General features: G+C 34.7%; 1 protein-coding gene across 3 annotated transcripts in view; it reads right to left on the bottom strand.

Moving 5' to 3' along the window:
- The window catches only part of Fam184a (family with sequence similarity 184 member A), a 124,450-nt gene that overhangs the window by 59,141 nt on the left and 40,281 nt on the right, over window positions 1–25,028 (bottom strand). For 2 of the 3 annotated variants that reach the window (XM_076859785.1, XM_076859786.1), the window contains exons 1-6: window positions 19,168–19,821; window positions 18,314–18,449; window positions 16,568–16,749; window positions 15,126–15,323; window positions 11,119–11,241; window positions 1,513–1,674 (exon numbers count right to left, since the gene is read on the bottom strand). In XM_076859785.1, coding sequence (XP_076715900.1) covers window positions 1,513–1,674; window positions 11,119–11,241; window positions 15,126–15,323; window positions 16,568–16,749; window positions 18,314–18,449; window positions 19,168–19,821 — 1,455 coding nt within the window. Of the gene's footprint in view, window positions 1–1,512; window positions 1,675–11,118; window positions 11,242–15,125; window positions 15,324–16,567; window positions 16,750–18,313; window positions 18,450–19,167; window positions 20,023–25,028 lie in introns of those variants that run through there. The other variant, XM_076859784.1, reaches the window with a different exon arrangement.

Raw genomic sequence — 25,028 nt, 5'->3', positions numbered from 1 at the left:
CATCTATCTGTCTATCTATCTATCTATCTATTTATTTTCAATGCTGGGGATTGAACCCAGGGTCTCACACATGCTAGGCAAGCACTTTTGGCACTGAGCTGAATCCCCAGCCCTACACATTTCTGTTTTAAAGCTTGTCTAAACTATATTAAGATAAATAGTATAAAATAAATAAATAAACTCTATTAAGATGAGTAGTATAAAATAGTATAAGTTATTTAAAGAGTTCAAAGTTGGGGGCTGGGGACGTGGCTCAAGTGGTGGTGCACTCGCCTGGCATGCGTGGGGCACTGGGTGCGATCCTCAGCACCACATAAAAATAAAAAAAGATATTGTGTCCACCCAAAACTAAAAAATAAAAAAAAAATTTAAAAAAGAGTTCAAAGTCGGCATTAATCATATAAACTAAACATTTCTTACCATGGGTACTTAACAACATATTGATTATTGAATAATTTTTGCATATACAACATCACAGTTATATTATTCAAATTCATTCATATTCATATTCAAAAAGCATTATTTTTTTCAAAGCTTAAGCACATAGCTGCATCCCTCTAACTTTATTAAAAGAATTATGTGGAACTTAGGCTACTATTTTTATAGACAGTAGTCCACATGCTCATTTGTTATGGTAATATAATATGATATATATGAAATCCCTGTTGATAAGCATAGATCATGTAGCTCCCTGGAGCACAGGCTAGAGATGATCTATTTGGACATCACAGGCAACCATGGACCTCTGCCAGCAGTGCACCCACTCTAAGGACACTAGGTAATAGGAAAGCAGATGATGGTCCATCTTCTTGCTACCACGGTGACCTGTTCTGGACCACCCAATTCCTAACAGCATGTGGTACAGCAGGTTTTGAGGAGTATATCCAGATGAAAAAAAAAAAAGTAAGTAAGTAAGTCATGGGAACTGCCATTCAACATTGCTGACCTGGTTATTAAACAGTAACTATTGAAAACTGAATTAATCCAACTGTTCTTTTCAAGTCCTCTGCCTCCAGGAACTGCATTTATTATTTATTAGAATGTTTTGGGCTGGAGGAAGAGAGGTTGCTTTGTTTTTTGGGGTACTGGGATGTATTCAATTAAAATGAGGTCACCCTTAATCCAATATGACCCATTCCTACAAAATGTAGTCATTTTGTAGTCACACTGACCATGTGAAAACAGAGAGAGACTGAAATTATGCAGCCAAATGTGAAGGAATGCCTGGAGCAACAAGAAGCTGAAGAAGGGTAGGAAAGATCCTTCATTAGAGATTTAAGAGGGAGGACAGTTCTGTCAATACCTGATTTTAGACTCTAAGCCTAGAGACTGTGAGATAATAAATTTTAATTGCCATAAGTCACCAGGTTTGTAGTACTTTGTTATAATAGCCCTAGGAATCAATACACTAATTACATACAATTTGATATTTTAAATAAGTCATAATCAAAGTGGCTAAATTATATTTTTTATTTTGCTGATGTTCATCTTACATTACAATTATGAAATTACCTCAACATTTACTAGAACATCCTTGGTTTCCTTCAGTCTGCCTTTAGTCAAGTTAAGCTCATTCTGAAGTCTTTCCTGGGAGTCCTGAAGACTAGCAATGAGTCCTTCAGCAGAGCCAAGACCTTGTTCACTTTTCCTTACCAGATCTTGGAGGCGGCCAATCTGCAAGTACATTGAACACTTTTAATAGGCCTCATTTTAACAGACTAGAAAAACAGTCTCACAATTCCTTTTTCAGAGTTTTTTCTTTAGTTTTAATTTTACTGAATGAATAATAATAACCTTTATCATCTGTTTTTTTTTTTTTTTTTTTGTGTGTGTGTGTGTGTGTGTGAGACAGGGTACTAGGATTTTAACCCTGGGGCAATTTACCATTGAGCTACGTCCTTGGCCCTTTTTATTTTTTATTTTGAGACAGGCTCTCACTAAATTGCTTAGGGCCTTGTTAAATTGCTGAGGTTAGCCTTGAACTTGCCATCCTCCTGCCTCAGCCTCCCAAGCCCCTGGCCTATATTATAGGCATGTGCCCTCACGTTGGCTCATCTGCTGTTTTTTGAAAAGACCTCCATATTTATGGCTTCCCTTTTAAGACAACTTTGTAAAAAAAAAAAAAAAAATGGGTGTATCTCTCAAGCTCTTGGTTTTAAGAAAATTCCTGATATTATCATATAACAAAATACGGATAAAAAGGAATTTTAGAGCAAGATAAAAATTATAATAAATATTGAAAAAAAAGTACATGAAATATTTTAAAATCATTCTTTAACTAAATATATTTCATTTTAGTCCAGTTCTCCTGCTATTTACAAAGGTGATAAATTTAAGTCAATACTGAAAAGTTGATGTATGTATCCTAGAGAATAAATTGTGATTTCTGAGTTTCCATACAAAATTTGTCTAGTGAAATTTTAATTTATGTAATCTTGTAATTACAAGCAAATGGACAATTTGTTGATTAAGTAGGTCTCTACCCTCTAATTATAGGAACTAAATCCATAAATAAGACCTTAAATTATTTAGGAAAATGCTATGAAATAAAACCCCCATTTTAATAAATACCTATAAAAAGGAATTGGAGCAAGATAAAAATTATAATACAGATTGAAAAAAAATGTAGATGAAATACTTTAAAACCAAAAAAGTGGACAAGCCTATAAAAATCCTACAAAAATTAAACTGGGAATTTTAAAATATTATTAAATTATTTATCATTATAAATACAGGTATCACAAAGAAATCTAAGATAAAAGGTCTCCAGCACCTCTCTGACCCATAGTCCTCTCTAGGCACACAGCCCTCCATGAAAGTATATGCTGATATATGTAAAGTTCACCAATTCTGGGGAAGGGTGCAGTACATTATCTGGTTAGTGTCTCTAAAAGGATGCTAACCTCATGAAATGATATGGAGACTCCCAATTTTTCTGTATCTTAAAATATTTTCATAGCAAGAGAATTACCTGTTTCTTGAAAGATTATTAAAATTCACCCACTATATTCTATGGTTTTAGTGCCTCTTTAGGCATTTGGTGGTCTATTTTCTTTCATGGTTATAACTGATTTGGTTGGATTGTTCAAATACTTTGAGTCATATTAAAAACTTAAATTTTTACACAAAAATTTCTTTCTTAATTTAAAATATATACTAGCATGGGGCTGGGGCTATAGCTCAGTGGTAGAGTATTTGCTTTCCACTGTAAAACACTGGGTTCGATCCTTAGCACCACATACAAATAAAATAAATATGTTGTGTCCACTGAAAACTAAAAAATAAATATTAAAAAATTCTCTCTCTTTAAAAAAATACTAGCATATTCATATATAGCATTTGCTTACACTGTTCTAAAAATTTTATCTGTCACTAACTATATTAAATGGCCCTGCTTTCTCTATTTTATGTTGCTTATTTTTATCTTCTCTACATTTTACATTCTCTGGCTTGCCATAAGTATGTATCATGATGGTGAATGAATGACTCTAAGGACAGCAGCCACAATAGAATTCAAAGATTATTTAACTTAGCAGAAAAATCTAATTTCAAGACCTGGGTATACCACTAAAAAAGAGAAGTAATAACAATCAATAAGGGAGGAATAATAAAATTTAACAACATAAAGAATATTCTTTTACAATCTAGAAAAATTTCAGATGACTAAAAAAATTTCAGATATGTAATATGAAACATGAAAACATTTATAAAGAACAGTGTTCTAGTTACCACATAAAGAGTTAAAGAAAAGGTATGTTAAAGAAACTAAGATTCTAATTAGAGATAGAATGAACATTTAAATAGGCAAAAACTTTAAAATTTTGCACAATTAAATATACTATAAAAAGTAAGTGGCAAACAACTGATTAAAATGTTCCCTAAAATATAATAAAAATGGATATGTGTGGAAAATATTTGCTATTTTCCAATATAAAAATCTCTCTTTGGCATCTGGGCAACCTACCCTCCCCCTCACTATTGGTCCATATAGTCTCAGTAGGGAGTCCAAACTCTAGTATGCAGAGCTTGGTTAGAGTTTATACTCTAACTTATAACTTATAAACTAATTAGGATGTCTCAATCTGTTGCTATCAGGAATGTTTCAGGGCAGGCATGTGGATTAAATTTATATACTCACAGTAAGGAGTCTTAGGACCTTTTAAAGGAGTGCCTATAAAGACCCTTTCCAGTTGCACATGTACCTAAGGGAATCTGTGTCTGAAGTATGAAATCAACAGAAAGACAGCAAATCCAACTTAAGAAAAAGCAGAGTTCCAGTTCTGAATGTAGTCATGCCAAATAATAACATTTCCTTTTTTATTGGACTAGTTTGAGCTAGAATTTTTGTGATTTGCAATAGGGATCAATATTCAGATTCCTTTTATTAATGTGCATCTTCAGAGAATGCAGTTAGTAGGAACCTTCTCCCTGAAATGCCTATCTATCTACATTTACTTTCTGCAACACCAGAGTAAATTTATAAATCTCAAATATGGCCACAGGTATAAGCACTATACCTCAGGAAAGCATCCACATATTTGCACTTAGCATTTTCCAGTTGCTTCCCACAGTTCTTAGCATAATATTAAAAATATTTCCCAGGGCTTAAAAGTTTTCCATGGCATAATCCTTACCTATATCTCCAGCTCAGCTTGGCCAATTATCCTTCTCTGATCTTTATACTTACTAAGAGGAAGTGTAAGCACTGTGGTTAAGAATTAAGTTCTGAAATCTCACTGCCTGGCTTGGAATTCTGGCTTTACCCACCTACTACTGGATGAGGGCAAGTTATGCAACTTTTCAACTAGTTTTTTACTGCATAGGGTTGTGAGGATTAAAGGAAAGAAAAATAAAAAGGACACGCTAAATAAAACTTTGCTTTGGAATGTAGTAAGCACTAAACAAAAAGCACAGTTGCTATCACACTCCATTTATACTGCCATTTCTACAACTCCTAGAAATATCTCATATCTCAGGGCCTTTTGTTATCAGGCCTTGTTTGTTATCCTGTCAAGCTCACTTACCACCCTTCTGCAATATGGGTAGACTTATAAGTACTTGTTTCTATGTCTCTCTCCATGATAGCAGGAACCAAGTCTGACTTAGTCACCACTTTAACCACAGTGCCTAATGGTTCTTCAGTACTTAACAGTCATTCAATATTTATGGAATAAATAAATGAGTTAGTTACTGAAAAAGTTCATGTATACTTAATAGCAATCAAAAAGAAACAAAATCTCCTTTAGCCTCTCAATATGAAGGTATCTAACTTCGAAAAGCCCCCGCCCCCCGCCCAATGCCTTTGCTTTATTGACCTTGAATTGTACCAGGATCACTGCTAGGCCATATTGACAGGTAGCAGGTAGACATGAGCAGAAGGAACATGAAGTTAAGGGGATAATTCAATAGACAGGGCCTACATGCTGGTCTTCCACAAGTTTTCCTTGGAAAAGCAATCTACCCAAGGCCATTCTGGTCCTACTCTGTCTTAAGTCAACAGAGAATGTTACTTTTCCTTGACAAACAACCTGTCAAATGTAGGGCTATTCTCAGAGCTAAGGAATATATGTCTGTGTTAGTCAGCTTTTTATTTCTGTGTCCAAAATACCCAACAAGAACAACTTAGAGGAAGAAAAATTTATTTTGGCTCAGATTTCACAGGTTCAATCCATGGTGGGCTAACTCCACTGTTGTGGGTCCAAGGTGAGAGAGACATCATGGTGGAAGGGTATGGTGGAGAATCACTGCTCGGTTCATAGAGCCCAAGAAATAGAAGGAAGAAGGGGCCATGGGAGAATGAACCCTTCCAGGGCATGCCCTAGTGACTCACCTCCTCTAGTCACACTCCACCTGCCTACAGTTAACTCCCAGTTATTCCATTCAAATTAGGATGGATCAATTAAGTTGTAGCTCCCATAATCTAATAATTTTACCTCTGAATATTCCTGAATTAACACAAGTTTTAGGGAGAACCTCATAACCAAATCATAACAGTGTCCAAGACCTCTCCCTGATAAGAACACAAGTTACCCTGAAAGGGGACTTTCATAACCTTTATACATACAGACTCAAGATTCTCAGACTCAGGAAGACAGGATAATTAAAATCAAAGCCCAATGATCACAAAATCTATAAAACAAGATTATTTGAATGGGTCAACATGGGCCAAGGTGACTAACAGCCGCCCTTAGATTTTTAGCATGTCATTTTAATCTCATTATAATAGTAAAATTCCCCACCCCCTGATGATTTATATTGGGACTTAATAATCTGATGCAATTCTACTATCAGTCAAAAGAGGTAGTACCTGAGTGGGGCTCTCTACAAACAGAATTAGAGAACAAAGCAGTTGCAATGTCACTTTCCTCCCTGAGATGACCTACCCCTTTAGGGTGTTTTTCCTTTCTCCTCTAACAAAATTTGCTCTACTTTTAATATGTTCTGTGTCTTGCTGGGATTGTGGCTCAGCGGTAGAGTGTTTGCCTAGCACGAGAGGGACCCGGGTTTGATCCTCAGCACCACATAAAAATAAAGGCATTGTGTTGAGTCCATCTACACCTAAGAAATAAATACTTAAAAAGAAAAAAAAGAAATCTCCTGTGAGAACACAAGAGCCAAGAGACACAATGTTATCCAAATTGCCACTCATTTTGATGTTTGGTAATTTTGGAATTTTTTTGGCACAAGGCTGAAAAAGGATCTAATTTTACCTTTATCTTCTATGTACAGAGTTTTAAAAGAACACTTTCATCCATTACTATTCTGATTAAATCTATTCACTCCAGCTTCCAACCCAACTTTTCTGTTGAAATCATAGAAAGGTCCTTGGAGAACTCGTGATTGTATAACCTACTGCCATCTTTTCAGGACTCATACTCTATAAGCATTGTATGACATTGCAAGGCACTTCTCCCCTCTTTTAAATATTGCTTTTGTGGTTTTCTGATATCTATTAATCTTCATTCGTAGACTTCTGATTTTTCCTCCTTGGTACCTTTTCCTGGCCTGATTAACTCAATATTGGTTCTTTTCTTCTTATCAGCTATACCTGGTGAGGTCCTCCACTTACAGGGCTTCAGGAACTGACTACTCTTAACCTCCAGGCCTGAACTCCACTCATTCCCAGTCTACACGTCTTACAATCAGTTTGAAGTCACATACACAAACAAATCATTGTCTTGCCATTCCAATAAACTTTTCCTCCTGTAATGCCTATCAATCAATAATGGCGTCATTATCTGTCCAAAAACCTGAACTAGCTACCTGAGTCACTTTCTATCACCACATAAGTTCCTGCTTATTTCTATACAATTTCTACCCCCAGTTTTATTTCTAAATCAGTTTTATTTGTAAATTATTTCTTGCCTGGACTAATTTAATAGCATCTTAAGTCATTTATCTAATAACTCTAATTACCAACACCCTCCCCACACATTTCATCTTCTGACTACAACTCAGCTCTTTTTCTAAAAAGATCATCTTTAGAGCAAGAGCTAGATAGAACGGCAATAATTAAAAAAAAAACTAAATAAAATTATATATCTGTTTTCCAAGAAAAACACTAACCTGATGAGCAAGGTTTTGTAGGAGCATCTCTGATACCCTGGGCTCCTCAGCATATTGGGACTCATGGGTGAAATATGCTTCACCTGGTCACTTGGGGAGGAGGGTGCTGGGAAGGGAGACTCTCAGAGTTGAGAGCAGTTCCTTGGCCAGGAGCTGGCAAGACAATGGAGACCTCAGTCTGGGGTTGTGGCTCAGTGGTAGAGCGCTTGCCTAGCACATATGAGATATTATGTTCAATTCTCAGCACCATATAAAAATAAATAAATAAAATAATGATATTGTGTTCATCTACAACTAAAAAAATAAAAATAAAACAAAAATGGAGATCTCATTCACACAGCCACAAGGAAATGATTTCTGGTAACCAGTGAACTTGAAAAAGAACCTCTCAACTCCAGGTGGAATTGTGGCCTCAGCTATCACTTTTATCTCAGCCTAGTAAGACCCTGAGCAGTGAATGCAGTTAACCCACAACTGGATTCCTGACCCACAAAACCATGTGATAACAAAGACGTGCCATTTTAAGTCATGAAACTTGTTGGAAATTTGTTACACAACAAGAGAAAACTATACTCTTACTTACGAGAAAGTTGATTTAGTTTTCAGTAATATGTGTTAATTTAATGTTTCATTCACAAATATTTACTGATGTGTTACATGTATCAGACAATGTATTAATTATGAAGTAACATTTATAATAAAATCAAATTATTTACATTTTAAGAAAATATTGAAATACGTATACCTATATATGTATATGTGTATATACGTATATATGCATAAAAACTTATGTCCAGAAGAAAACCTATAAACTTGAATATTAGAAGAACATTTAAAATACCATAATGGTCAGATTATTAACTCTTCGGTCTAATATTCTGTTTCTGAAGGCGATCCCAAATAAAATTTCAAAGGATAGCATATTTATGCTTCAACTGAGATGCTGGAGTCACTTCATACATATTATGATTTCAGCTTTTTTGAATTTATCATTTAAATTCATATAGTCTATTTTTAGGCTATACCACTTATAAGGGTAATTAAGATCCATAAACTTATAGAAGAGCATATTAATTTTTTTCTAAAATCCTCTCTTTTAGTCTTTATAAAGTATCTTCTAATCCTTTCCTTCTCTCTGCATAGATATATCTACTAGTCCTCCCATTAAAATGAAATAAACTCTGATTTAAAAGGAAAACATTTCAGACTAGATTTGTAGTCATATATGGTTTGCAAGAGGCACACACAGAAAAGTGAAAGACAAAGCATGGAAAAAGATATACTATCCATACAAACTAAAAGAAAGCAGGTTATACAATATCAAATAATACAACATAAGCTAAAAAAGTGTGATTTACTAAGTATCTAAAATATTTTTTTCTTTTATATGCATACAACAAAGCTTATAAATCTAAAGAGAAACAAATAAATACACCATCATAATACCGGTCTTTAATAACTGATCAATTAAGGAGATAAGTATCAGAAAGAATAGAGAAGATTTGAAAGAATAGTTTAAAATCTTAATTTTATGGATAGACATAGTATTCACTGCATTAAATTACTGAAATCATTCAGAATACTTTCATGTTCTATGTCACAAAGCTAATTTAAACAAGTTTCAAAAAGTGCTTTCATGCAAACCACAATTTCAAACCACAATGCAAATGAGGTTAAAAAATAATTTCAATCTCACTCTTCCAGAGAACAGAAGAAGGCATGTGTTTTATTTAATTTTATGAGGCCAGTATAATCTTGACTTGAAAACCAGAAAAGGAAGACATGAAAAAGGAAAAATACAAAGCAATATTACAAATATGGGCTCATGAATCCCCAAACAGGTATTAACCAACAGAATCTTACATTATATCAAAAATGTATAAATTCAATGTTGATTTAATATGAGAAAACTAATTAAAGTAGAACATTAATTTTTAAAAAAAGTGTGATCTTAGTATGTATAGGAAACTCAACATCTATTCATGATTTTTTTTTAATTATAAAACTAGAATTGGAAGAGAATTTCCCTGACCTGATAAAGGGCTCTTATAAAACAGAACTCTGGAGAAGCATTTTGGATTAACTGGGAAATGTTGATATGGTTCCTTTAATAGCAGGAAGCCAAATAAGAATGTTTACTATCTCTGGAGATCCTAGTCAGCAAAGCAGGACAAGAGAAAAGATGTCCCAGACTGAAGGGAAAGTACAAGCATATGGAGGAATGAGCCAGGCAGATGCTTGGGGAGTCAATCTAAAGCGACATCAAAACACGAGTAGGGTGCTAAAACATAATTGAAAATGTAGCCAGAAGGAACATAAGTCACATATTTACTAGATCTCTCCTCAGTGAAATTAAGGAATGTAGGTTGGAGGAACACTTAGATAAGCCATTTAGAATTGAGAAAAGAACCCTGCGGGCCTGCATGAGAAACACAGATGGTCAGTAAAGTGTCTTCTAATGAGAGCAGTATACAGTAACTCCAAGGATCATGTTCTGCTGAGAGAGGTGTGCAAATCTGAAGCTAGCAGTGGATTACCTTGGATAGAAAATGGGCTGGGCTGATTTCAGTAACAGTCTGATTACTACTCCATCCTTCTCAAATATAGCACTTAGTTCTTTCTCTGGATGAATGTAGTGAAATAAAGGTAGTGTGTCCAACTACAACTAAAAAAAAAAAAATAACTCAACATCACTGAGTGAAAATTCATAGCCTGCTCAGGGGCACTCATGCATTTTGGTGTGGTTTCTGTGGGAAGAAGTGGAGTGATGAGAAAGAGGACTTGAAGACTATGGGGAAGATGACACTGGTGAGGTCAGAAGAGATAAGAAGTGTCAAGAGTCTGAGGACAATCACACAACATGCTACATGAAGGATTAAAGGAAAGAAAGGGAAGAAGACAGGATGAAGGCCTTTCTAGCCCATAGCCTCAACCTGGCAAAAGAGGGAAAGAGAAGGGATGAAAAATGTTGTGATTTTAAAAAAGTCTTTACATTGATTTTATTCACAAATTTGTGATAACATTTTTATCATATCCTTTTCTTTTCCAGGATAAATGATATTTTCATTGAGAATTTAAAATTTATTTTATTTTTAAAATATTTTTTAGTTGCCAATGGATCTTTTATTTTATTTATTTATATGTGGTGCTGAGGATCGAACCCAGGGCCTCACACATACCAGGCAAATGCTCTACCACTGACCCACAATCTCAGCCCCTTAAAATTTATTTTAGATACCATTATATAGAACTTAAAACATTTCTCTTATTAAAAACCAGACATATGGTAGGGAAGATTTTGCAAAAGAGAAGACGCGCCTCTTCCATTTATTTCCCAGTAAGGTAATATTCTTCCCTAGAAAAACAACTTGGTTTAATGTTTTTGATAGTAAATTTTTACCTTCTAAGAAAAAACTCATGAAAAATTAAGCATCAAGATTTTTAAATTATTTTTGTCCTAGATATGTTACTTTCACTACTATACAGTGTCACCAGAGTAATTTATTATTAAAAACATATATAATGTAGGGGATAGGCCTAAAGAATTCTTGCCTCTTGATTAGCTGTATTCAGCTTGTCTTCCAGGGCTTCCTTCAGGTTTTCTAGCTCTAGTTGAAGCTGATTTTTATCCTCTTCCAGGTTTAGTTTTTCCTTTTTATATTGTTCCTCTAATTCCTTAGAAAAAGAAATATTAGAAAATAAACAATACTGCAAACATTATAAACTTTCAAGATTCCAAGAAAGACTTTTCTGTCTTATATTTTGACAATTTTCAAATTAGCCTTACCTTTAAACAATATCAGAATTAACAGTGACTCTGCTCAATCCTAGTAGCTTAGATTCTATCATCCAATCACATATGATACAGCCATTAAACAGTTTTTTGAATAGAAAGAATATGTAGCTGGTTTAAATTGTTATAGTAAAAAAACTGAGAAGTATGATTTCAATGATAATTTGATGAATAAAGAAAACATTACTATTCTCCAGAATTCAGAATTCTTTTATGTTTACATTTAAACAAATCCAGTAACACTTCTAGAACTCAGATGTCTAATATAGAAATAACAGTAGAGTATTAGCAAGTACAAAATTAAGACACTGAATAGCAAAATCAGTAAAACTGATACTTACTTAAGACTACCTACTCTTTGCCAGGTGTGCTATTTAATACTTGGGAAACAAACGTATTAAGACATAGTGGCTGCCTTTAATAAGCTCAAGAATTAAGTAATATGGAAAAAAATGTTCAACATCTCTAGTAATTAGAGAAACATAAACCAAAACTACTCTAACATTTCATTTCACACCAGTCAGAATGGCAGTTATCAAGAATACAGACAACAATAAGTGTTGATGAGAATGCGGGGGGAAAGGCACACTCATACATTGCTGGTGGAACTGAAAATTGGTGTAACCAATCTGGAAAGCAGTATGGAGAGATTTCTTAGAAAACTTGAAATGGAACCACCATTTGACACAGCTATCTCACTCCTCAGTCTATACACAAAGGACTTAAAATCAGCATACTATAGTAATGCAGCCACATCGATGTTTATAGCAGCTCAATTCACAATACTGTAGAAGCAACCTAGATGCCTTTCAATAGATGAATGGATAAACAAACTGGTATATACACAATGGAATATTACTCAGCATTAAAAGAGAATAAAATTATGGCATTTATAGGTAAATTAGGATAGAGCTGGAGAATATCATGCTAAGTGAAGTAAGCCAATCCCCAAAAAAACAAAGACTGAATGTTCTCTCTGATGAGTGAATGCTGAGCCATAACTGGGTGGGGGGGTGGTGTGGAATATGGAGGTAGGTACCTTGATTTGGCAAAAGGGAGGGAGAAGTGGGAAGGATACATGGCGACAGGAAAGATGAGTGGAATGAGATGGATATCATTACCCTAGGTACATGTACAACTATACATATGGTGTGACGCTACATCATGTACAACCAGAGAGATGAAAAGTTCTTCTGCAATTGTGTACAATGAATCAAAATGCATTCTGCTGTGATATATACCTAATTAAAATAAATAAATTTTAAAAATCAAGTAATTAAAGATATTAGTTAGAATTAGACATACAGAGAGGGTAAAGGAGTATATGGATGGGGAACTGATAAGGTCATTTGGTAGGGACTTTAGAAAGAAAGCAATTCCTAAGTATGGTTTAAAAGGGCTACAGCAGGAAGGAAAAGGAAGTGGAATAAGAAGGGAATACAAAGGCAGAGGAAAAAGCAAGTGATACATCATGGAGGCAAAAAAGAGCATGGAATGTCACAAGACATTCAACATCCTTACAACGTGAGGGGAGTAGAGTAATAAATGGATCCAATTTTAGGGTACCCATGACAAACTGAGGCGTGGTGATATGCTAGGAGTACTCACAGGACTCCTTGTACAGTGGCTCTGATTTATTACAGCAAAACCATTCAAAGTACAACTAGCAAAGGGAAAGGAATGTGAGCTGAAGTCTATAGGAGACAGGCAAAGCTCCAAGAACCTTTTCACATTGAATACAATTTCATAGCAATTTGTGACAACTCACTGTGAAACGCTGTCTACCAGGAAAGTTCATGAAATACTTGGTACCCAGGTTTTTGTTAGCAGCTGGTCACCTATTATCTGGCATTGTATGCATGAACATTTTAGATACAATGAGTCATTCTTATGAGAACCTTGCTGAAATCTTAAGTTCCAGATACCACACAAGAGCTGCTTTGCCTTTCTAAGGCAGTGCAGTCTCAAGCTTGCATGTCAACTCCTCTGCTTGGGTTCTCTGTATATTCACTTTCAGGTGGGTGAACTAGTTAGGATGAAAAACATAATCCTTTCGGATAACTTAACAATGAGGAGCAGAGAAGTCATCTTTAGCTAAATATTCTTTAAAAACTATTCTAGGAACATGGTTTTAGCTTAGACTCAGACAAGCAAGAAGGCAGGAGGGAAATGAAGCAGCAAATTACAAATAGTTATTCTGACAAAAGAGAAGAGTACAAATAAGGCTACCACAGATGTTTTGAATATGTTCACATATAGGAAACATCAAGTAATCTTATAGCAATCATGCTTTAAGAAATATAAGTGGGTTAAGGCAAGCTTCTGAGGTGGCCTCAAAATATAATGCATAAAAGAATGATTAAGAGTAAAATAATGAAGTAAAAATGATACTGATAAAAGATAATTTGATTCTGGCACTTAAAACAATACAGAGATATAAAGACTAAAAGCAAGACACACACCATTTAAATGTTCCAATAAGAAAGGAAAAGGGTACAGTGAGAGGGATATTGAAATGAAAAACAATAGTAAAAGATAGCTATCAAAGAAATTACAGAAGTAGCAAGTACCATTTATCATTTTACAATAAAATCCTGAACTTCCAGAGCCACTCAGCACACATGATTAAAGTAGCACACATCAGTCCTGGAATAGTGAGTGTGCACAGAGTACTAAGTATTTAGCTATATAAATACATAATAGTAAGCTTAGACAGAAACAACATTCTGAGAGAAAGTCTTACTTGAATTTTTAATTTTTAAGGTCTTGAAATATTTTTTCCAACTAGTTGTGTCACAAAAGGAAAGAACACTGAAGCAGAAGATCTAAATCCATATTACACTTGTTCTACTTACCATGTTTGTGGCTCTGCATTTGGGTTTATTAACCATATTATACTATCTGTATAATAAAAATAATAGTAATCTCCAAATCTTGAGTATTAAGGAATATACTATAGGAAAGCTCTTTTTAAACTCCAAAATGCTACTATATATAAGGTAATAGTCATCATTAATAAATGCCTACATGAGGTGGTGTTTAAATGCCTTGGAGTTTGGGATACATGAGACCTGAGTTCAAGGCCTGAGTTTCATTAGTTGCACATGACACATGACTAAGCACATCCCATCTTCAGTAAAATGGCCTTAAATGAAAAAACATATGTACAACATCATGGCAGTATTTGCCACATGATAAGAAATACTAATAACCAGTATTTTTTCATCATCATGTGCTAGGACATGTCTGGAAACCCAACACTTTATCTTGAGCCTCAGAGGAACAAATATATCTTGAGCTCAAGGTAATGTGGCTAATGAGCAAAGAGCTCCATGTAAGGCCAAAGTCTGTCATATATTTCATTTTTTTTTACTGTGCCAATACTGTTATGTAGAATCATTAGCAAGCTGATGACTTAGTTGAGGAAGAAGAAAGAAAAAACACACAAAAATAATTTTCACAGGAAAGGAAAATAGATGCTTTAACTAGTTGAGGCTTCCTGAAGGGTATACTTAGTTGGTTGTCTCATGAAGAGACAGTTCAAGATCAAAGACAGTATTTCTACTAAAACAACAATGCCATATATCAGTTCAATAAACTATGTCCCATGTCAAGAACTTCATGTATGATTCTATTTGAACTATGATTTGAAGAATGATTATAGGACAGGAACCATCAAAATGAAGCAGATTATTCCGCTATAATATAGGCTATGTTGGATTTCTCATCGGTTTACAACACAATGATAAACTGAATTTTTACTTACCATTTGCAGTTTTTTCTTATCTCTAATTGCATTGCTGTGGACAGCCTCAATCGCCATATGGTGCTTCCAGGCTAATTCTTCCAAAGTCTTAGAATGGGCTTCATTTAATTGAGTCATCTCTCCTTCCAATCTATTTTGCAGGTTTTTAAACTCCATTTCATAATATTCTTGCTGAGTTCTCTTTGCTTCATTTACTTTCTTAAATTAAAACAAATAAAGGTCAGTAGTTTATATTACCGCTATTAGTATTTGAACACCTTACAAATATGTAAACTTGAATAAACTGAATGCTATGAGATCTACTTTTGAAATATAAGAATAGATCACTGGTATACTCAGAAAGTAACAAGGTGACAGAAGTAAAATAAAATATTTTAAACCAAGAAGTAAAATAGATCATTACTAAGTTAGACTCAAATATAAATCGAAAAAAGGAAGTTTAAAAGAGATCGACCTCCTGTATGTCAAAGTAGCATGCAAAATGGTTCACTCATTAGCCATCTGAAGTGATACTATTCAATAAAATTTTGAGTTCCAATTGTATATCCTTCAAGCACTCACAATTCTAGTGGCAAAAAAAGTTAAAAGACACTGAGAATATAATTTTATAAGTCCTATGAAAGGGGTGTCCATCATGTGTTGTGAGAATACACAGGAACGGAGCTTAACTGGATGGAAGACGAAAGGTTGTGTGTATGTACATATATTAAGTTGTTGAGAGAAGGAGAAAGGAAAGGATGACCGAAACTCCTACATGGTACTATAGGTATCTGAAAAAACCAAATAAATATTCAGCAATGACTCTACAAATAACATCTGACTTATTTAATCTAGAAATATGATTTGCTGATATATGAATTTTCAAAACTTAATGCTTGTCATCCTTTTTAGTTGTATAAAAATTTCCTAGGTGTATGTGCAGATGAACATGGTGGCACATACCTATAATCCCAGCTACTCTGGAGGAAGAGACAGAGGACAGAAAGTTTGAAGTCAGCCTGGGCAACTTAATGAGATCTCAAAATAAAGTTTAAAAAAAGGGCTGGTGATGTAGCTCAGTGGTAGGGTGCTTGCCTAGCATGCTTGAGGCTCTGGGTTCAATTCCAGTATTGAAAAAAAAATTAACACAAAAAGAAATCTGATTATAATTAAATGCACCTTCCATTGAAATCAGAGTTCATTCAGTTTCTGGCTTGAAATAGGTTGAAATGTCTTAAGTTTTTATATTCTAGATTATTACCCAAGTATTTTGAATATATACACATTATGGAATACTCTAGCTTTGTAAATTTCCTCAAGATAAAAATAAAAACAACTGCAGAAGAAATGCACTGTTGCTGTAGAAGTAGGAGTAAACACTCCAAATACTTTAAATCTGAAAACAAGCAAAACTAACCTTTCTCCCCTCCCCTTTTGAGGTAGGGTATCTTATTATTCTTTACCTTCTCTAGTTCCAGGATTTGCTGTTTCTGCTCTTCATCCAAACTTTGAGTTCTGCTTTTCAAAAAAGCTCTTTCCTCCTCAAGCTGAGATAATCTCTCATTGACCCTTGATTTTTCTGATTCTAAATCTTTAATTGTAACCTCCTGGGTCATTTGAGTTGCTTGAAGCATTCCAATATGACCTATGCCCCCCCAAAAGAAAATCCTTTCAATTTAGAAATCAGTTACTGTGATACTAAACAGTTTGTATTTAATTACACAATTGTACTTTATACCTAAGTAAAATAAATTGATCTGGATGTACAATTTTTTCTTTGGTTTCTTCACTGTATAAAATGGAAATATTTACCATGGGAATGTTTCTTATCCAACTAAAATAATTTAAATTAGAAAGTCCATTTTCATTTCACTGAAGTTGCTCTCTGTACCTAATAAGTTTCTGCCTTGTCTTTTTTCTTTTTTAAGATTGTAGACTATACAAGCTGAAGTAGAAGCAACTCTTCATTGGTTCATGTAAAAGTCTCCTGGGAGTAAAACAAGGTAAGAGGGTGCACAGACTAACACTATGAAGCCAAATGAGCAATTTGTTCTTTTCTTATTTCTTCTTTTTTCTAATTTTAACAGAGGAAGAATTTGTATGCAGGGAACAAAGGTGGCAGATAACAGTTTCGTTGAGACTGAATTTGTTTTAGACAAGAGACTAGATTAAAAAAACAGGTAAGAACAGCAAAGTTATGAAAGAATGAAATAAATGGCAGTGAAAATGTATGGGGAAGGGGAGGAAAATGAGAGAGCAGATGTAAATTTGAAAACAGAGACTCATAGAAAGCATGGTTTAATGCAGTGGTTCTCAAAGTACCAACAGGACCAACATCATGTAAGAAAAAAGCCTGCCCCAGACCCAGTGAGTCAAAAACTCTTAGGGATGAAGCCAAGCATCATTGATTTCACAAACCCTCCAGGTGATCCTGATGCATGTTGAAGGTTATTAAAAATTAGTACTTTGTGGGAAGAGAAATCTGTGATTTATTAATAAGCCAATGAAAATCAGAAAAGGTGTTAATCAGCTTTGTTGGGCACATTAAACACTACAACAAAACACAACTTCGGATCTGACATAGGTCAGCTACCTCCTCTAGTAAGGGCTATGAAATGAGCAACTCAGCCACTTGAGAATGGACAATTCAGTTTTAGCATGTAAAAAAATCCTTAATAACAAGTCAAATGAAAGTTGCATATAGTTCAACTAATTTAAATGCTCTAAAATGTAGGCTCATAAAGGATGAAAGTCTTCTTAGAATGTTTGATTTTTCTTTTACTGCTTTATTTATTGGTGATTTTACCAGCTAAATCTTAGTTTTTCTACAAAAATATATTCCTAAAAATAAGAAAAATCATTTGCTTCTTATGGTTCACTAATAAGATAACAGAGTCCTTTAATATAGAATCCAAATAATTTTAAAATATTAGTAAAATGGAGCTGAGGTTGTGGCTCAGAGGTAGAGTACTCGTCTAGCACATGCAAGGCCCTGGGTTCGATCCTCAGCACCACATAAAAATAAATAAGTAAAATAAAGAAAGGTATTGGGTCCAACTACAACTAAAAAATAAATATTTTTAAAAAATATTAGTAAAATGTTTAAATTTTAAATCAGAAAAAATTGTTAAATATTCAAATTTTCTCTTGAAAGAATATTTTAGTGTTGGTTTTAGCTGAGCATTATAACAAATTATGGTCAGACATACTGGCTTTGAGGACAAGATCAGAAGCTTGCTGTTGTAGACGTTCTCTGGCAGCTGCTAGCTCACTTTCCACTTCTTTGTGCTTGCTTAATAAGGCCATTTCTCCCTCCTTGGCATCATCAAGCTGTTTTTGAAGAACCTAAGAAAGATTGAAGAGACATATTAAAATGCAAAAATGACACTAAGCTAAATCCTTTATTTAAATTATAAGCATAAGCTTTCTCTTGTTGAAAAGTCCTACTTAACTATACCTAGTTTTAGATCTGCACACAATGGTGACATTTATAACTTTTTATTTGCACAAATTATATGCCCCAGACAGGAAAGACTATTCTACCATTTCTAATCCATTCTATGCTACATAGATATTTTTAAAAGTTATTAAACTTTCTATGTTAATGAGATAAAACTTGTAGAGACTTTTAGCTATTTTCAAGAACCATTAAAACAATTTTTGTTTGATGGGCAGACCATTGGAAGAGGAAGGAAAAAAACATAATTAAACCCTAAGCCCAATGTTTTAACTCTCCCAAACTGCTTAGGAAAATATTAACATGTTATTTAAATAACATACCTTCATAAATAATCTACAGAATTTTAAGCTTATCTTTTTAGGCCCTAGATGTCTGAGATTCTGACAGTACAGGTTCAGGGTAATAAAAATCATCACTTCATTGATTTTTCTCACAAAGGAAAAGGCAAAAATGGAAAAAAGAAAAAAAAAAGAAAAATTTAAATTATGAGAATGCAAAGAAGCTAATCCTAAACTAGCTAGGGTGCTCTCCAGTCTACAAAATAAATATATTTAAAAGAGAAAAGAGAAAGAATTCATGTGTGGAATACAACTCCTGACTTACCTGAACATTGCTCTCTGCTGTGGCCAGTGCCATCTGCAGTTTTTGGCACTTGTCAAGAAGACTGCCAGCTTCATCCTGCACCATCTGTAATTCTGTCTTTAATTTTCCTATGGTTTTTCGTAAAATTGCTTCTTGACCCTGAAATTCTTTTCGAAGATCAGCTTCTTTCTCTTTGCTAGCCTGCAAGCTTTCTGCTGTAAAAAGCTGTGACCTTTTCAAGGTATCAAGTTCACGTTCATAAAAAGACTGAGCTTTATTCAACTTGCCTTCATAATCTTCAATGAGTTTTTTCTTTTCAAGCCTTAGCTCTTCAAGTGTTTTGTTTAAGGCCTCCACCTCCATCCTGTGTAGTTCCTCTGTCTTCTCCAGCCCTTTGTTTACTGAGGCACTGTGATCCTGCTGTGACTTTAACAGCTCTTGCATCTCCCTTCTGTGAGCAGTCCGCAAATCTTCCAATGCCAATCGTTTGTCTTTTTCAAACTGTATTTGGAGCTGTCCAAAGCTCCGTAATCTTTCTTCAAATTTCCTTCTAATTTCTTCAACCTCTCTAGACATGGTTACTATGCGCTGGACATGCTGGGCTTCTGCACAAAGTTGCATGTCCTCAACTCTGTGCTTATAAGCTTCAAATTCTGTTAAAGCCTGTTGCTTCATTTTTATATGATCTTCTAAGGATGCTTCTAAAACTTGAATCTTTCTCTTAAGCTCTAACTCCTCTGTTACTTTGCTTTTATATTGCAGTATTTTTTCTCTTGTTTCTGCAAGAATTTGTTGGATTTCTTCTTCATGAGCATCTTTTAGGGCTTGAATTGCAGATTCATGCTCATCATTTTTAGTGTTCAAAGCATATATTACCTGTATGGTTTAAGGGAGAAAAATGAGTAAACCATATTCTTTTACAACCTTAACTTATTCTTTCATTTGGATTGACTTTTATGCACATAATATTAGTTATGGTAAATATTAATATTTACCATGAAACCTCAAGTATTTTACTCATAAATTGATTTGCTTAGAAATTTCTATCTTAGCACAGACTTTTAAATGATGATTCAAAGCATTCAAAATTAAGCATGTTGTACTACAAATTAAAGCGGGAGGAGGAAAGGAATAAAGGAGACTTGACTAAAAGAGAATGGGAGCCCTGGTCCCTAAGTCTTCCCCAAAGCCTTTTATGTCTGTTTAAATATTTTAAATTTCCTTTTTCAATTCTTTAAGGCTCTAGAACACTTCTATTTACAATAATGAACAAAATCTGCTGTAAATGGAAATTTCCCTTGTTTCTTTAAGAGATCAAGTTTCACTCATGGAATTTATTCCCAACTTGGGCTGGCTCGCCTGTGGCTCCACAAACGCCAGTGAACAGAATTCCAGTTTGGGGGAGTCCCAGATATGCAGGGCCCTAAGGGGTTTGGTCCTTTTCCTCCTGTCCTGTCCCTGTGTTCTAGAGCGTCCTATGGGCATCAGAAGTGCTCTCTGCTTAGGTCTGATCCCAGTGCATTGGGCTCAGCTCCTTGAACACTTATGTCCTCTGGCACAACTTTGCTCACCACACAGCCTGAGGTTTGTTTTTAAAGGTGATCCTCTTCTTTTTCAAGTTGGTGGTCACCTTTCAAGATCCAATTAGAACATTTCACATATTAAATGCTGTGATTTTATTCACCGTCTAATTTTTCCTCTGCCTTCAAAAAAGCCGATTACTAGAACCAGAGTGCTATGGGGCTAGGTCTTTCCTTTCCTTTTAGTCCCTGTATTTTAATGATTCCATTGAGATTTCCCCTATTTTATTCCACATGACAACATAGTCCCTATACAGTAACACTCTCATCCCTCCTCTCTGTTCCTTTCATGCCTTCTATCACACCACTGTGGCCAAACCATTTAGTACATGGATACTTCCATGACTAGTACTTAAGACTTAGAGATGTGCCTGATTTCTCCTGAAGCAAAAATAAGTAAATACTATATAATCCAACAAGAAGCTAAAAACTGGTATCCTGGATACCTGTTTATTTTAGTGTGATCTTACTTTGACTTTAGAAATAAATTCTAGCACCAGATACCAGGAACTGGTTAAAAAAAAAAAAAAAAAAAACAATAAAATAAAAACTAGGATGTGAAAGTTTAAATTTTTGTAGAGAACTCATTTATGCAGCCTGGGAAAATCGAGGCAGACTCACCTGTTCTCCAAATATCCCTGATAACTCCAGACCCTGCTTGCTGAATATAGGCTGTCATTGTCTTGGCCTGCCTACCTTGCAGAAGGCATAATACAGGCAGGGCAGTTCTACCCCACTGTAGGGGCTCACTCTCAGCACATATGGCTTTGCTTGCAGATCCAGTACCCTGTCCATATACTCACTTGGTCTGCTGTAACTATTTTGAGATGCAATCATTAGAGGCCATCTATCTTACATAGGAAAATATGTGCACAAAAGAAAAATAAGTGCTGATTCAGTCTGGTTTTTTTTTTTTAAATCCTAATTCCAAATCCCAAATTATGTCCCTAATAAGCTAACAGAAATTCCATGGAAGACTCCTTTATCTATGCAATGAAGCTTAAAGATAGTCTATAATCCAAAAAAGTTGGGTGGCTTGCTATTCTTATCTCCTGTGTTCATACTTGCCTAAGTCAATGGCCAGAAAAGACTGGAAGGGTCTGTGATACTGCAATATAATAAGAAATACACATTTGGTCTCTGCCCTTGGTTCCTAACATAGAGCTTCTAGACCTCCTAAACCCCTTGGAATTTCCTAGGTGATAGGACAATCTTTTGTTCGAAGGAGGTAACCTTAGTAGGATGCAAGACAGCTTGAGGAGCCAAATATGTGATAAGAGTACTGGAACTTTCAACCCACATCCGCACATCCTGCTTGACCTCCAAGGAGAGGAGAAAGGGCTTGAAGGTTGATTTCATTAGTAATGATCAAGGATTTATCAACTATGCCTACATAATAAAGCCTTCATAAAACTCCAAAGGACAGGGTTTGAAGAACTTCTACAGTGCTGAACACATGGAGGTACTAGGAGAGTGGTGTGTCCAGAAAGTTTTGTGCCCTTTCCCATAGACCTTGCTCTATGCATCTCTTTTGTTTGGCTGTTATCTGTAGTATTTTAAAGAAAAGGGTAAATGTGTTTCCCTCAGTTCTGTGAACCACCCTAGCTATATTAATTGAATGCAAGAGTGGGGAGTGGGAACTTAAGATTCAGAGCTTGCCTGTTGCAAGTACAGGTCACAACTTGAGGCTTGCAAATAGCATCTGAAGTGGGCATAGTCTTGTAGGACTGAACTGTCAAACTGTGGGATCTGATGCTATCTCCAGGTAGTTAGTATCATAACTGAATTATAGGACATTCAGTTGGTGTACACTGGAGAATTGGTTGTTCATAGGGAGAAAAACCATATACATTTTGGTGACCAGAGGTGAAGAGTTCAGTGTAGAACTAAGTGTGAGAGTAGGAAAAACATTTTGTTTTATACCAAATGGAGTCACAAAGAAAAAAAAAGCAAGTCAACCAGTCAGACAGGAGCCCATTTGCCAGAATACCTGGGTAAAGCTGGTGTAGACTTCTGGCCTCAGGACTTTCAAGGGCAGGTCTGCACCCATTGACACTTTATCTTACTCACCACAGGGAAGAAAAATAAAATTGAAAGACATAAACTCCCAAGAGAAAAGCAAACCATATCTTTAGCACCTTGCTCTGGGAAATGATCTTGAAAATGACCAGTCCATGGTAGAATTCCTTATTTGGTGGAAGAAATAAAAGAGGGAGATAATAGTGAGCTTCCACTTGTAAATGACTTATTGAAACACTATTCTCTAATATTTGATTTCCCTCCAACCTTTTAACAGTCAGATGAAGCCTACCTGCCTGCCTGACTGCCTTCCTTTCTTTTTTGGTATTGGGGATTGAACACAAGAGCACTTTACCATTAAACTATATCCCTAGCTCTCCTCATTCTTTTTTTGAGATAAGGTCTCACTTGATTGCTGTGCCTTCCTTGAATTTTCAATCCTTCTGCCTCATCCTCCCCAATCACCAGAATTACAGGTGTGCGCCACCACACCCTGGCTTGGCTTATCATTTTTTAACATCCAGCATGTTCATTTCTTTAATATTATTCTCTCTAGAAATCCAATAAATATTTGATTAATTAGATTGGAAAAGTCTTGATAACAGGATTGGAAAGATATATGAGGATGTCTAGAAAAGAAACTAAAGATATAAAAGAATAATGGCACTCAAAAAAAGTGAATAAAGGCCAGGTGCAGTGGTGCACATCTATAATCCCACTGGCTCATGAGGCTGAGACAGGAGGATCATGAGTTCAAAGCCAGCCTCAGCAAGGTGAGGCAATGGGCTGGGGTTGTGGCTCAGTGGTAGAGCGCTTGCTTAGCATGTGTGAGGCAATGGGTTCTATCTTCAGCACTACATAAAATAAATAAAAATAAAGTTTCATCCACAACTTTTAAAAAAAAGTAAATAAAAGTGAGGCACTAAGCAACTCAGTGAGACCCTGTCTCTAAATAAAATACAAAATAGGACTGGGGATGTGGCTCAGTGGCCAAGTACCCCTGAGTTCAATTTCCGGTACCTCCCCCACCAAAAAAGGGTAAATAAAAGTGTGAAATTAAAGGGGACACAGAAAGGAATTATCAACATGGAGTTAAAAAGAATAGAATTTACACAAAGCAAAAAAAAAATGTAACAACTAATACAAAAAGAATATAGTGAGGAGTTTTATTTCACCTTAAATTCTAATCTAGAGGCTGGCAAACTATAACTTCAAGGCCAAATATGGCCGCTGCTTGTCTTTGTAAATAAAGTTTTATTGGAGCAAAACTATGTCCAACATTTACAAAACATTTGTTTATGTATTGCCTACAACTGCTCTCATACTATACGAGCCAGAGTTGAGAAGTTACAGAAAAGATCATTATCAATTTCAAATCTATATGTAGGCAAGTCACCTTAGTCAAAATTGGTAGCCAAAAATTAAAAAGATGAAAGAGTGTAATTTATACTAGCTTTGTTTATTCTCTACCAAAACTTCTAGAATTTCCTCCTCTAAAACTCATACACTGAAAAAAAGAATTATGTGATTCTGAAAGTATATTACCTAAAAGAAGCAGAAATTCATAATGAACACATATTAGTATCTTCCAGGGAAACTAATATTTAAATGTTTGTAAAAACTTAAAAAGAACCAATAAAAGGATGCCAAGCATAATAAATCATGATGACCATTTGAAATAGATCATTATGAAGTTACATTATTTTAAAATGAGATTGCTATATAAGAATTTTCAAGTTATGTTTAACTGGATATAATATCTTCTAGTTGTTCATCTTTCAATATAAATTAGTATTTTTCTCTAATTACTATTTCTCAGAGCAATGTAATATAAAAACTCCCCATGTTCTTTGAACTCACAGAAGATAGGACTTGAAGTAGCAGAACCAACCCAAACTGGATTATTGACTACAGGTAAATTTAATTTTTCCAAGCTTCAAGTTTCTCAAATATTAAATAAAAATTGTACTTACTCTATCCTAGTAACACTGTTGTTAAAAGATCAAATTTTAAAAATGATAGCATATGAATTTTTTAAAAGCATAAAGTAATAAAATATAGTAAATCTTCTTTCTTGGTTGCATTATTTATTTGTTGAAAGAATGAGACTAAAGTTAAAAGGAACTTCAGTAAGTAATTGTAATTATCCATAAAATTGGCTATTATTTTCCAAGTAGGAAAAAGAAACTCTCTAAAGTCTCTTTTCTCTTTTAAAGTATTTTTTGAAATATTTTTTTCAAAAAAATTGTAGATGGACACAATATCTTTATTTTATTTATTTAT

Source organism: Callospermophilus lateralis, chromosome 6, assembly GCF_048772815.1.
Source record: "Callospermophilus lateralis isolate mCalLat2 chromosome 6, mCalLat2.hap1, whole genome shotgun sequence".
Taxonomy (NCBI): Eukaryota; Metazoa; Chordata; class Mammalia; order Rodentia; family Sciuridae; genus Callospermophilus; species Callospermophilus lateralis.
Note: the sequence above shows the minus strand (reverse complement) of the source record. Positions and strands in the feature narration are given on the sequence as shown.